Source organism: Bubalus bubalis, chromosome 6, assembly GCF_019923935.1.
Source record: "Bubalus bubalis isolate 160015118507 breed Murrah chromosome 6, NDDB_SH_1, whole genome shotgun sequence".
NCBI classification, from domain to species: Eukaryota; Metazoa; Chordata; class Mammalia; order Artiodactyla; family Bovidae; genus Bubalus; species Bubalus bubalis.
Window position 1 is genome coordinate 436,124 of NC_059162.1, and position 14,285 is coordinate 450,408.

Sequence of the window (14,285 nt, forward strand, 5' to 3'; positions counted from 1 at the left end):
TTCATGGAAATACACATGAAATATAGCTTTTCCCCCTAAGGCAAATACGTTACTGTAGAGAAAACAAAAGTTACAAGAGATTTCACTTATTTGCCACTGAAATCTGAAATAAATCTTTTTGTACAACCTAAAATACAAGTTCCTAGCTTAAAGGATGGAGATGAAAGGAAGTATTTACAAGCCGATGCACTAGAGATGATTCAAATGATTCTAAGGAGGTATTATAATTGTTATTGTTATGTCTGAAAGGCTATTGAATATCAATAACTAAGCATTTTCAATAAAAGAGGAGGGGAAGAAAAGAGAGCAGAGAGAAAAGAAATGGTAAAACAGCACAAGGAAGGGACAGGAGAAGAAGAATGAAGAACCATCATAATCCCAGTTTCTGAGGCTAAGTCACTGTTTTTCAGGGAAAATCTCTACTACTTCTGATCAATGTCAGAAGCAAGCCTCCTATTTATGCATATAAATAGATGTCCATTTGAAAAGGAGTCCTTTAATTCATCATCCCATCTATGCTATTTTAAAACTTGCTATTACACAGGACAATTATGCTCAAGAGTACAGGAGATACCTGATTAACCCCATCAAAGATTTAGAAAAGTCAGAAAGTTAACTGACTACAGGGGCAGGAGGGTAACATGAATGAAAAGGGCCAAGACTAGGTATTAACTACCAGGAATGTTCTTCTTTCCAGGGAAGGGCCACAGTTCCATCTGCCTTAGGCTCAGGAGTTGGTATGAAAGGTAAGGATGGGGCATCTGGAGGAGACATTGTGGGTCTACTGACAGAGGAAAATGGGTCAAAAGCAGTGATACAAGGTTGGGAGAAAAAAGAGGGAAAAGAGAGATGAAGAGGAGAATAAAGAAGACAGCAAAACAAGAAAGATGTGCCTATATCAAGGGCAGGAAAGTGTTGTTAACAGTTTATTCTAAGAAACTAAACAGACTGCGAGTAATTCTAGATCACACTCATTCGTTACCAACTGCATTCATTTCTTAGAGATTTGTCTTCCCTTCTTTATCTGAAATACGGAGGGAACTATCTGCTGGCAGAATCTTGACCAGGAGGGGTTCAGAGATCCTAAGAAAAGATTTAATTCACTGAGGAGGTAAAATGTCAGCAGGACCTCCACAGAAAATAAGAATAATCACATTGACCGTAATTAGACTTTTTCTACAGAGAATAATTTTCACATAGTTAATGAGTTTAAATACATGAAGACTTCTCAACTTTAAATATGGAGAAAATTATATAGGTGCAAAAAGGCAAGAGAAAGCTCTTTCAAAATTGTAAAAGAACATACCAATATGACATATTATTAAGTTGAATTTTATAATGGTTTTCAAAATTTTTATTTATTCCTCATTCAAACATATGGACTATATTTTTACTTGATGATTATACTTATTTTAATATCATATATGACCACTTTGACAGCCAAATAAATAGTATGAGGCTAAGTATTAGTGTAACTAAAAGAATAATAAACAGAAAGGTCTACCTGTCATCAGACATCATAAAACTTTTAAAATTGTATCATCACTCATCTTTAAAAGGAAAGAAAGTATATCCAGTTTTAGGAATTGGGGATAATTCTTTAAAATTACAAACATGTTTTCTATTTCTTTTTACAGACTATAACGTGTCAATACAGATCAAGAGTAAGAATAGGTGAAATTACAATTAAAATTATTAAAAATAACAAATTCTATATATGAAATGAATATGGGACCCATTTAGAGAGAGAAAATATAAGCATCAAGCAAGATTCATATTCCTGCTACTATTAGTAATCACAATTTATTGAAAGGCCATTATCTCTAGAACAATTTTTATTTACGAAGCACTGTAATGTCACACAACAACACTCAAGTTCATAATTTTCCCAGATAGAATGGTTCATTCTCTGTGCCATGCGTTTTATTCAGAAATGGAAAAATGAGAAGTCAGGAATGAAAGTGTTTTTCACAAGGACAAAAGCCTGCCAGAATTTCAGCTAGCTTGGACTTTTCTCTCATTGGAAAGCAGAATTTCTCTCAAAGGCCACAATCTTTGAGGTTGTGCTGAAACTAACCATATTGAAAATGCCTTTCAATGTACTTTTTTGACCATGTGAACAGAAAGATCAGTATCACATTAATATTGGGAGCTGTTTGGCCAAACTTGGGAGCAATACTTTCTTTCTAAATATTTTTATCTCCTTTACTAAACAGAAACCCCTAATATTACCTTAGACAGTCACTTGGCAGAAAAAGATTTAATATAATCCAAGAAATGCCAACAGAGACTCCATTTCAGTTAATCCCTAATTTGTTGCAATGAAAACACAGAAGGCATCTTCTCTTTTCTCAGTCAGTATATTATGGTTTCATTAACTATTACTGCAATGGCTTTCATACTGTCACAGACACACACAGTTTCAACACAAACACACAGGAAGAAGCAAGTGTAGTAATAGGAAGTGAGATTAAATTTGCCTTTTAGCCTCTGAATCTTCAGCTTGTCAGAAATGTCTCGCAAGTTTGCTATACTTCAGACAAAATCACCCAGCTTCCAGATAAAGTTGCCTTTTATTTTATCTTATCTGAATGGAATTGGGGTTCAAAGAATAGTTATCTGCTCCAGGATGTACAGTCAGTCAAAAATTAACATTATTTTCTGACATTTGAGTGCATTTCCCAAACCCACGGGACATGCCCCCCTTTACAGTAATTTCAAAGTATTTCTTGATTTAAAATGCAGGCAAAACAGGTGGCTTCATCCTCCACTTCTCTAATGGTCTCAGAGAAATTAATTAAGTTGGCTGGGGGAAAGCCGTAGGAGACTATCCTCGGGAGTGTTTAATCAGACCCCGCTACCTCTGAGTGAAGAGCTGCAGCCTTTTCTATGTTCGAGGGGCCTTGCCTCCCTTGCCAAGCCCCGCCAGCCCAAGTAGAGCCACAGATAATCTCACCTGCCGTTCTTGGTCACGATCATTTCGTTAGTGACTTCCTTGAACCTCTGCCAGAGAGAGGCATCCTCCAGAATGATCTGAAGTTGCTTCTCTGTAGGGTCGCCTTTTTCCCTCCCTGCCTGAAGCTCACTTTCCACCACATTGAGCAGACGAGAAACAGTTCCATCACAGGTCTTCTGAGCATCCAACTCACTCATGGCCATAGGCCCCTCTCAAACTTTGCTGAGAAACGGTAGTTACTTTGCCGGCTTCCACCTCTTTCCTCCTGTCACTTGCCTGCTTTTCAAATCCAGCTGGACAGTGCCTGGGAAGCTGGGGAAGAGATGCCTAGTCTCTTGCCTAAGCTCCTAGCATGACACCCTGAAAGTCTACAAATTATACCACCAACCTGTTAAGCTTTAGTTCGGGGTGGGTGGGAGGGGAGAGGTGGGGAAGAAAAAGCCCTCTCTTAATTACTCACTGGATCAGGTGGGAGAAAGCCTGGCTTTCCCATTGGCTGCTGTGTATAGAGTAGATATTTAAGAAGGGTACTCCATCCAAATTATCAGGCTTTTATCTTGCTGTACCTGAAGAGGTCTAATCGGTGTATTGAGGACCATTTCTCAGTTAATTAAAATTGTTGTGGGCCCAGACTGTAACAATCAGGCAAATCACATTTGTGTATAAATCGTGGCTTGTGGTATCTATAGGGAAAAAGAAGGATCGAAAACCTTGATGCCAATACAGGATTTCCTGACACAGTTGAGAACCTAACCACTAGCTCTGAATAGAATAGAATATATGGAAGGCCAAGGGCATTGTGCCAAGGAATATGACAAATGTACCACAAAAGGAAGGAAGATGCTCTGTGTGCCATCCACTCCAGGGTCAGAAATCAGAAGAAAAGAGCTAAGGACTTCATTCTCCCAGGATATCCCCTACTGGCCATCTCTCTCCTGAAGGATCCTACAGACCTCTCAAGGTGTAGTCTCCTGCTCATCTCAAGGTCCCTCATTGCCTCCCACAAGCAGAAGAGCTCTGAACCTTGCTCCTCCTCCCTAGTATCCACAGCCCAAATATTTCTGATTTCCAATCCTAGCCAGAAGGAGAAAAAATCCTCCTAGTACCATATTAATCTAAGGAAACACTCTGTCCCCAGTGATTGAAAAATAAGCTTTTTACCTTATTGTGCAGTTGTAATCTTAAATCCAGAAAGGCATTCTGGCTTTCCCCTTCAATGGTTTGTGGCCTATCTGGCATTCTGAGGTGAATCCCCACTTTCCCTGAGGAGATACGACTAGTAGAAAACATTTCTTTTACCCATGACACACAGTATACACAGTATACATGGGGAGGGCGGAGACAGCTCCACCTCCCCAACTGTGAGTAGATCCTGGGACTTGTGGGTTTTCCTCTTAGGTGGGGTTGTATGGAGAGTCTCCTCTGAGGAGGAGACATTTCAGGTGAGAACAAAAAAGATGACAAGGATTTTGTTAGAGAAGAGTTGGAGGAAGAGTTTCAGGCAGAGGAGGCATATATGAGAAGTGGAGCTTGGGCCAGTTAAAGAACCATGAGGAGGCCAGCATGGCTAGAACATGGTGGTACAGAGATCAGAGTTAGATGTGCTTTAAGAGGGGCCTTATAAATCTTACAAAGAAATTTGGATTTTATTCCACATGAGATACAAAACTATTCGTGTGTATTAAAGCAGGAAGATAGTATGTTTTGCTTTGTGATTTGTTTAAATCTGGACAAATTATAGAGAATAGAGAAGTAAAAGTCAAGAATTGAAGAGGAAAAGTAGAGGGTTGTTATAGTGGTTCAGGCAAGAGATGGTGGTGGCTTATCCTAGGCTGGTGGCAGTGGCCACAAAGACAGGTGGTTGGACTCTAGATCCATTTTAGAAATAGATACGGCAGAACCGCAGAGGGACTGGATGTGGGGTGAGGGAGGGAGTGAGGAATCAAGTGTCTGTGGTGAATGGCTAGTAGGTAAGAGGGCCATTTACTGAGATGGGGAAGGATGCAGGGAGAGGAGTCTGCAGAGGTACAGCTTTAGTTTGAGGAATCAAAATTTTCATTTTCATGTAATTAATATTGAGAAAATTGTGAATAAGTCTGAATAATATGCCCATGCCCTAACCCCCAGAACCTGTGAATATGGTACCTCACATATGATAAAAAAGAACTTTGCTGCTCAGCATGGTATGTCATCACGGAAAAGCAGGTTAAACCAATAACAAGTTACCATTATGTGCCCATTAGCACGAACAAAACACTGACAACTTCAAAGGCTAATGAGGTGGCTGAGCAATAGGAGTTCTCATTCATTGCTGGTGGGTATGCAAAATGATACAGCCACTTCAGAAGAGAGTTTGATGGTTGCTTACAAAACTGGACATACTCTTACCACACGATCTAACAATCCATAAACTACTCAAGTAAGTTGAAAACTTATGTCCACAAAAAAACCTGCATGCAGATGTTAACAGCAACTTTGTTTATAATTGACAAAACTTGGAAGCAACCAGGAAGTTGTTCTATAATTGAAAGGGTTAATAAATGGTACACCCAACAATGATTATTCAGCGCTAAAAAGAAATGAGCTATCAAGCCATGAAAATACATGGAGGAAATTTAAATGTATATTGTTAAGTGAAAAAGGCCAATCCCAAAAGGCTACATATTATGTAATTCCAGCTATATGACATTCTGAAAAACACAAAACTATGGAGACAATTGGAGAAGGCAGTGGCACCCCACTCCAGTACTCTTGCCTGGAAAATCCCATGGATGGAGGAGCCTGGTAGGCTGCAGTCCATGAGGTCGCTAGAGTCGGACACGACTGAGCGACTTCACTTTCACTTTTCATTTTCATGCATTGGAGAAGGAAATGGCAACCCACTCCAGTGTTCTTGCCTGGAGAATCCCAGGGACGGTGGAGCCGGATGGGCTGCCGTCTATGGGGTCGCACGGAGTCAGACATGACTGAAGTGACTTAGCAGCAGCGGCAGCAGCATGGAGACAATAAAAAAAAAAAACAGTTGTTGCCAGGGACTGGGAGAAAGAGGGATGAATAGACAGAACATAGAGGAATTGTTTTTTTTTAGTTCTTTTTTTAAAAACTTTACAATACTGTATTGGTTTTGCCATACATGGACATGAATCCTCCATGGGTATACATGTGTTCCCCATTCTGAACCCCACCTCCCACCTCCGTCCCCATCCCATCCCTCTGGGTCATCCCAGTGCACCAGCCCTGAGCATCCTGTATCCTGCATCGAATCTGAACTGGTGATTCATTTCACATATGATAATATACATGTTTCAATGCCATTCTTCCAAATCATCCCACCCTCGTCCTCTCCCACAGAGTCCAAAAGACTGTTCTATACATCTGTGTCTCTTTTGCTGTCTCGCATACAGGGTTATTGTTACCATCTCTTAGACGAATTTTAAAGCAGTGAAAACATTCTGTATGATTTCATAGTAATGAACACCTGTTATTATATACTTATCCAAACCCATAGGACATACATCACCCAAAAGGGTACAATACCAGAATGTAAATGATGGACTTTGGGTGATAACGATTTGTCAGCATAGGTTCATCAGTGTGACTCTGGCCCAGAATATTGACAGTTGGGGAGGCTATGCATGTATAAAGTTAGAAAGTATATGGGAAATCTCAGTACTTTCTGCTCAGTATTCCTATAAGCCTAAAACTGTTCTAAAAACTAATTGGTGGGGGCAGGAGGCTTTGCAGATATGACTCAGTTAAAAATTTGAGATGGGGAGATTATCCTGGATTATCTAGGTAGGTTCAAGGTAATCACAGGGGTCTTCATAAGAAGGAGACGAAAGGATCAGAGTCAGAGAAAAAAGATGTAGGCACAGAAGCAGAGGTCAGAGAGAAGGGTATCTTACTGAGCTGCTGGCTTTGAAAATGGAGGCAGGGGTCACAAGCCAAGCAAGTTGTAAAAAGAAAAGGAAATGGACTTTCCCCAAGAGCCTCCAGAGAGAACTCTCACCAATACCTGGATTTTAGTCTAGTGAAGCTGATTTAAGACTCCTGACCTCCAAAACTGTAAGATAATAAATTTGTGTTGCTTTAAGTCATTAAGTATATGGTAACTGTTATAGCAGCAATAAGAAACTAGTTCAAAGACAACGAGACTTCTAAGCAAAGATTTCAAGAAGAAATTATTTAAAACTATGGCACAAGTATGGCTCTGATCTTCCTAGAAGCCAGTACAAGCAGGGGGAAATACAATCTGACATACATTACACTGTGTTCCTAAAATAAAAAACAAGCCATTTGCCCAAGGGAAACTTCTCCTATGAGTTTTTAGAGGAAAACCCTGTGTTTATGCTGAATAATGTTTCCTCAAATGGTCCATAAATACCAGTAGGATGAGGATCCCTACCGTCAAAGTATGTAACAATCTAAAAGAGAGAAAAAGGCATGTTGTTGTTCTGTCGCCCCCTCGTGTCCAACTCTTTCTGACCCCATGGACTGCAGCATACAGTTTTCCCTGTCCTTCACCATCTCCCGGAGCTTGCCCAAACTCATGTGCATTGAGTCAGTGATGCCATCCAGCCATCTCATCCTCTGTTGTCCCCTTCTCCTCCTGCCTTCAATCTTTCCCAGCATCAGGATCTTTTCAAATGAGTCAGCTCTTCACATCAGGTGGCCAAAGTATTGGAGTTTCAGCTTCAACATCAGTCCTTCCAATGAACACTCAGGACTGATTTCCTCTAGGATGGACTGGGTGGATCTCCTTGCAGTCCAAGGGACTCTCAAGAGTCTTCTCCAACACCACAGTTCGAAAGCATCAATTCTTTGATGCTCAGCCTTCTTTATGATCCAACTCTCACATCCATACATGACTACTGGAAAATCCGTAGCTTTGACTATTACAGACTTTTGTTGGCAAAGGAATGTCTCTGCTTTTTAATACGCTGTCTAGGTTCGTCATAGCCTTTCTTCCAAGGAGCAGACATCTTTTAATTTCATGACTGCAGTAATATGCCCTGAGAATTACAATACAGTGATATATGAAGTGTACCCACAAGGAAGAAAAGAAATAAAGAGTGTTATTTTTCTTATCCATTACATCCAAATCAGTGTGCTCCTAAAAACTAGGTTAACACACAAATATCTTCAACCAGTATGCCCAGTAAAGAATGATCCTTGGAAAACAGTACATGCAGTGGTTATGGGATGAAACTAGCAATCAAAAACGGTTTACACTCTCTTGACTTTGAGTCTAGCCTATCTAGACAATGACTCCATTTTCCAGACTATCACCTCTAAGGTCTGTGTTATATTAGATAGTTTAGATTGAACCACATGAAACTGCTGCTATTCAACCTTTGTTTTATTTGAAAAAAAAAAAAAAGCAATTTCATATAGTTCAACTAATTATTGGATTTGAAAATAATATAAAATGCTTTCACTGAAACAGCTATATATTGGGCTGTCCAAAAAGTTTGTTTGGGTTTTCCCATGCCATCTTATGGAAAAATCCAAATGAACTTTTTGGCCAACCCAGTAATATCATTTTACTTGAATGATCTTTGTCTAGTTACTAAGTATCTTGCTACAGATAATTTTGAAAAATTAAGTAAAGAAAAACTATCTATAATTGCAGCACCAAGAGATGACCTCTGCTAACAAGTTTGATGAAGACACTTTTATTTGTAATACATGCATACTTCTTTTAAAATGGAATTTTTAAAGGCTCTTGATTAAGCATGGCAGATTAAACACATTCTTTTATATATGCTCCTCAAACCACTCTAAAATGGCACTAAGGTAAAATGAAATGTAAACCCACAAAGTTGAGGAGTACAGCAGAGCAAACAACAGCAGAAAAGAGATGCCACCAAGATTTTAGGAACTGCCAAAACAAATGGCTGAGTTACTGATGAGGCAGATCAGAGAAAGTTGAAATATAAAAAGCTTCAGGGGAAAAGACAAGAAGCAAGCCAATTGTACCACAGAACCCTGAAATGCCTCAGGTATTTGATACACTATACACCTCTGAAAAGAAGTTGTTCAGTTGCTTGGTCATGTCCAGCCTTTTGTGATCCCATGGACCACAGCAAGCCATGTCCTTCACTATCCTTCACTATCCTTCCCTGTCCTTCACTATCTCCCAGAGTTTGCTCAAGCTCATGTCCATTGAGTCAGTGATGCCATCCAACCAACTCATCCTCTGTCAATCTTTCCCAGCATCTTTTCCAGTGCGTCAGCTCTTCACATCAGGTGGCCAAAGTATTAGAGCTTCAGCTTTAGCATCAGTCCTTCCAATGAATATTCAGGGTTGATTTCCTCTAGGATTGACTTATTTGATCTCCTTGCAGTCCAAGGGACTCTCAAGACTCTTCTCCAGCACCACAGTTCAAAAGCATCAAGGCGCTCAGTCTTGTTTATGGCCCAACTCTGTTTCTGGCTAGGATCAAATAGGAAAATATCTTGAAATTTTGTTTACAAAAACCATTAATTTTTTTTTTAGCTTTCTCAAACTGAAGTTTTATTTACAGATTATTATGGTTTTTCAGCTGTTCTTGGAGTACACAATTTGCTCAACAATCCCAAATTTGATGAAGAAATGACTAACACGAAAGGCGGCAAAGGGCCTTTGAGAAGTAAGTTGACATGAAATCTGTGGTAAAAAACCATTAACTTTTGAGATCTTCACTTCTCAGCCAGACAACTGTACCTCCCCATTGCAGGAGAAAACAAGAGAATGACTTTCAGAAGAGAGGGGATTTGGAAGGATTTGTACTCAGAGACAACAATTGCTGGTGGAGGCAGGGGTGAGGAACATTCTGAAAACAGAGTGTTATGACACACTCCTTAGGTAATAGATTTAGTGATTCCTCAGTGAAATGACCCATCCTCAATTATCACCAACTTCAATCAAATGGGAAAACCAAACTTTGTAAAACTGCCCATGAACATAGGAATTGCATCAGCATTGACAGGCATACTTAAGTGGTTCAGTTCTAAACCCCCCAAACAAAATGAATATTGTGATAAAATAAGTCACGTAAATGTTTTTTGTTTCTCAGTGCATATGAAAATTATCATTATGCTATAGTATAGCCTATTAAGTATGCAACAGCATTGTGTCTAGAAACATAATGTACATACCTTAGTTAACTTATATGCAGAGTACATCATGAGAAATGCTGGGCTGGAGGAAGCACAAAATGGAATCAAGATTGCCAGGAGAAATATCAATAACCTGAGATATGCAGATGACACCACTCTTATGGCAGAAAGGGAAGAAGAACTAAAGAGCTTCTTGATGAAAGTGAAAGAGGAGAGTGAAAAAGTTGGCTTAAAGCTCAACATTCAGAAAACAAGATCATGGCATCTGGTCCCATCACTTCATGGCAAGTTGATGGGGAAACAGTGGCTGACTTTATTTTTCTGGGCTCCAAATCACTGCAGATGGTGATTGCAGCCATGAAATTAAAAGACACTTACTCCTTGGAAGGAAAGTTATGACCAACCTAGATAGCATATTCAAAAGCAGAGACATTTGCCAACAAAGGTCTGTCTAGTCAAGGCTATGGTTTTTCCAGTGGTCATGTATGGATGTAAGAGTTGGACTGTGAAGAAAACTGAGCACCGAAGGATTGATGCCTTTGAACTGTGGTGTTGGAGAAAACTCTTGAGAGTCCCTTGGACTGCAAGGAGATCCAACCAGTCCATCCTAAAGGAGATCAGTCCTGGATGTTCACTGGAAAGACTGATGTTGAAGCTGAAGCTCCAATACTTTGGCCACCTGATGTGAAGAGCTGACTCATTGGAAAAGACCCTGATGCTGGGAAACATTAAGGGCAGGAGGAGAAGGGGACGACAGAGGATGAGATGGTTGGATGGCATCACTGACTCAATGGACATGGGTTTGGGTGGACTCCGGGAGTTGGTGATGGACAGGGAGGCCTGGCATGCTGCAGTTCATGGGGTCGCAAAGAGTTGGACAAGACTGAGCGACTGAACTGTACTGAACCGAACGATATTTTATTGCTGAAAATGCTAATCATCATCTGAACCTTCAGAAAGTTATAATCCTTTTACGATAGTTACAACATCAAAGATCACTGATCAGAGATCACCATAAAAAATATAATAATAATGTAAAAGCTTGAAATATTGTGAGAATGACCAAAATATAATGCAGAGACATGAAGTGAGCAAATGCTGTTGGAAAAATGGCATTGATAGTTTTCCTCAATGCTGATTTGCCACAAACCTTCAATTTGTAGAAAACACTATATCTGTGAAGCACAATAAAGTTAAGTGCCTGTATGTGCCTCAAAATAAGAGATTATCAGACATCAGACAGGGAAGTCAGAGACCAAAGCAAAAAATAAATTTAAAAAGGAATTATGAGTAAACAGAGACCATGCAGGGAGCAAAATATAACAAAAGAAAACTATTTTCCACCTAAACATAAGAGAAAATATTGCATTCATAAAATAAGACAAGGAAATGGAAGGAAGGAAGAAAAGAAGGAGGTAAGAATCACAATAAGAGAGGAGGGGAGGAGGAAACAAAGGAATAAAGAGAAAGGGGATGCAGAAAGGAAGAGAAGGAAGAACTGGAGGACAACATAGAGGTCTTGGGAATTAAAGACATCAAAATGTACATTTAAAATTCAATAAGAGCTTGGAAGTCAGAGTTTGTGAAATTTCTAAGAAAGTAAAAGAGTGACAATGAATTCCAAAAAGAAAGAATGGTGAAGATAAAAGTGCAGAAATTCTTCAAGAAATAATACAGGAGATGTCCTTAGAATTGAAGAACAAAAGTTTCCATATTGAAAAGTCCATGAAGGGTACAGAATAATGAATAAAAAATATTTATCTGCTCCAAGACATATACATCATCATGAAATCTTCTAGAGAAAAAGCAATTTGTTACAATAAATCACAAATTATAATGCTATCAACCTTCTCAATAACAACCTAAAAGCTACAAGAAAATTAAACAATGCTCTCAGAACTGTGATGGAAAATTACTATTCATTCAGAATTCTATACCCATTCAAAATACGTGGTTTGAGACCAAAGACATTTCAGACCTACAAGGTATTTAAAAATTTACCTACCATGCACTTTTTCTCAGAAGTTGCTAGAGAACGTCCTTAAGTGAAACAAAAGAGTAAACTAAGAAAAGAGAGCAAAATATGAAACCTGGGAAACAGGAGACCCAACACAAGATAAAAACAAAGGAAAGCCCCTGGAAAGATAAGTGTATAGACAAACGACACTGTACAGACAAGGGTCAGTGGTAGGCTAGGCTTTGTGAAGAGATCAGAAACTGAGAACATTTGGGTAAATCAGTTTGTTCGCCTAACAGTTATGGAAGGCAGTGAGCACACAGAGCAGAGAGGTCAGCAACATTCCCCAGAGTACACAGAATGCAAATTTCTGTGTCCTAAAAAGTAGTAGACAGTAGACATATTGTTGACTGATGAATTTGAGTAAGTATGCCGACACACCTGCTCCCAAGACTAAATGCTCCCACATATACATCTATATTTTCTTCCAGTAGTCACGTATGGATGTGAGAGTTAAACTATAAAGAAAGCTGAGGGCCAAAGAATTGATGTTTTTGTGCTATGGCATTGGAGAAGACTCTTGAGAGTCACTTGGACTGCAAGGAGATCCAACCAGTCCATCCTAGAGGAAATCAGTCCTGAATATTCATTGGAAAGACTGATGCTGAAGCTGAAACTCCGATACTTTGGCCACCTGATGCGAAAAACTGACTCATTTGATAAGACCCTGATGCTGGGAAAGATTGAAGTCAGGAGGAGAAGAGGACAACAGAGGATGAGATGGTTGGATGGCATCACCGACTCCATGGACATGAGTTTGAGCAAGCTCCAGGAGTTGGTGATGGACAGGGAAGCCAGGCATCCATCGGGTCACAAAGAGTAGAACCTGACTGAGCTACTGAACTGAACTGATACATCTAAATTTGAAAAAGTGCTACGCATGTATCAAGAACCATTTCTTGGGGCCAGGAACCCCAGAATTCTTTAAGTTGTGCAATATTACAATAGCCAATGAGAGGTATAGCTAGTATTTGAGCCCAAGGACAGGTTATAATCTTAACCAGTATGTTTTACTGACCATTTATTATGGACCAGGCACTGTATTATGTTTTTATATACATGACTCATATAATAGTCATAACTTTGTAAAGAATCATTGCTACTTTCTTTTTTTTAAATGAGGCAGACCCTCCAATTCCAAGAGATTATGAATCCTCCCGATGTCACATAATAAGTAAATGGAAAAGTCATTTCAGTCTAGGTCATTCTCATTTTGAGTACAATTTATAGCCCAAATAGATAGACTTCATTTTAGCCCATCTATCTCCAGGAATTCATTCATTCAGCAATTTAATGATCAAATCAGGAGATGATAATTATCTCCATATTATAGGTGAAAAAACTCGGTAAGGGAGGAAAAATTATTTATCCAATAAGAAATGAACCACGGAAAGAGTTAGAAAAGAAATAACCCCCCACCCCCAAAATACAGTGCAAAAATAAGTGCATTTTTAGGGATTCAGAAAGAAAGACCTCATGCGTGGTCCTATATCCCTTGCTGGGCTGAAGGGTTACCAGGGAACTGGCAGGTAGTATTCCCCACCTCACCCTCCCCTTGCTCCACTGAACATTCTTCAATCACAAAAATTATTTTTCTACATTGGGTTGCCATGGAACTTCTTGTTTTAAAGAAAGGTGAGAAAAATGGTCTCATATTCTAAACATAGATATGTAAACTTTAAAAATACATTTCAAAATCCCTGGTCTAAATGATGCCAAAGGTGTTTCCCAGCTCTAGCAATCTAGCATTCCTTTGATATATATTGGTGGTACTACTATAATTGTTGCTATCTTACCTACTAGCAAGGGACCAATTGTTTCATGTATTTAAAAAAAAAAAAGGTCAAAATCCCTCATGGAAATCTTGTCTTCCTCAGATATAATATGCTATTCTGACTTTCCATGGCGGTGTGTTACCACTTTCTGATGTTCTAAGGGCCTCACATTGCGGTCCTTGGCACATTTTATAAGTACAGATGCTAATTAAGCTTCTTAAAAAACAAGTCATTCATTTTATTCTCCCTTCAGTTGTCTTAACAGCACAATGCCTTCCTGAAGTTCAGAGTTAAATCTTATAATATGTAATTCAGTATCAAATTTTCAATAGTTCAAAATAGAGCTTCATATCTACATTTTAGGATTAAATTACTAAGTTGTTTTGTCTCCAATATCATGTCCTTACCAGCTTTATCCATAAAGTTAGTAGCCAGC

General features: G+C 39.2%; 1 protein-coding gene across 11 annotated transcripts in view; it reads right to left on the bottom strand.

Annotated features, from left to right (window-relative positions):
- The window catches only part of TBX19 (T-box transcription factor 19), a 78,743-nt gene that overhangs the window by 23,048 nt on the left and 41,410 nt on the right, over positions 1-14,285 (bottom strand). For 4 of the 11 annotated variants that reach the window (XM_006051632.3, XM_006051630.3, XM_025287406.2 and 1 more), the window contains exon 1: positions 2,957-3,377. The exons of 2 other annotated variants lie outside the window; for them this stretch is intronic. In XM_006051632.3, the coding sequence (XP_006051694.2) occupies positions 2,957-3,159 (203 nt within the window). In that variant the 5' untranslated portion in view covers positions 3,160-3,377. Of the gene's footprint in view, positions 1-2,956; positions 3,383-14,285 lie in introns of those variants that run through there. 5 more of the 11 variants (XM_025287402.2, XR_006551534.1, XM_025287409.2 and 2 more) reach the window with 4 other exon arrangements.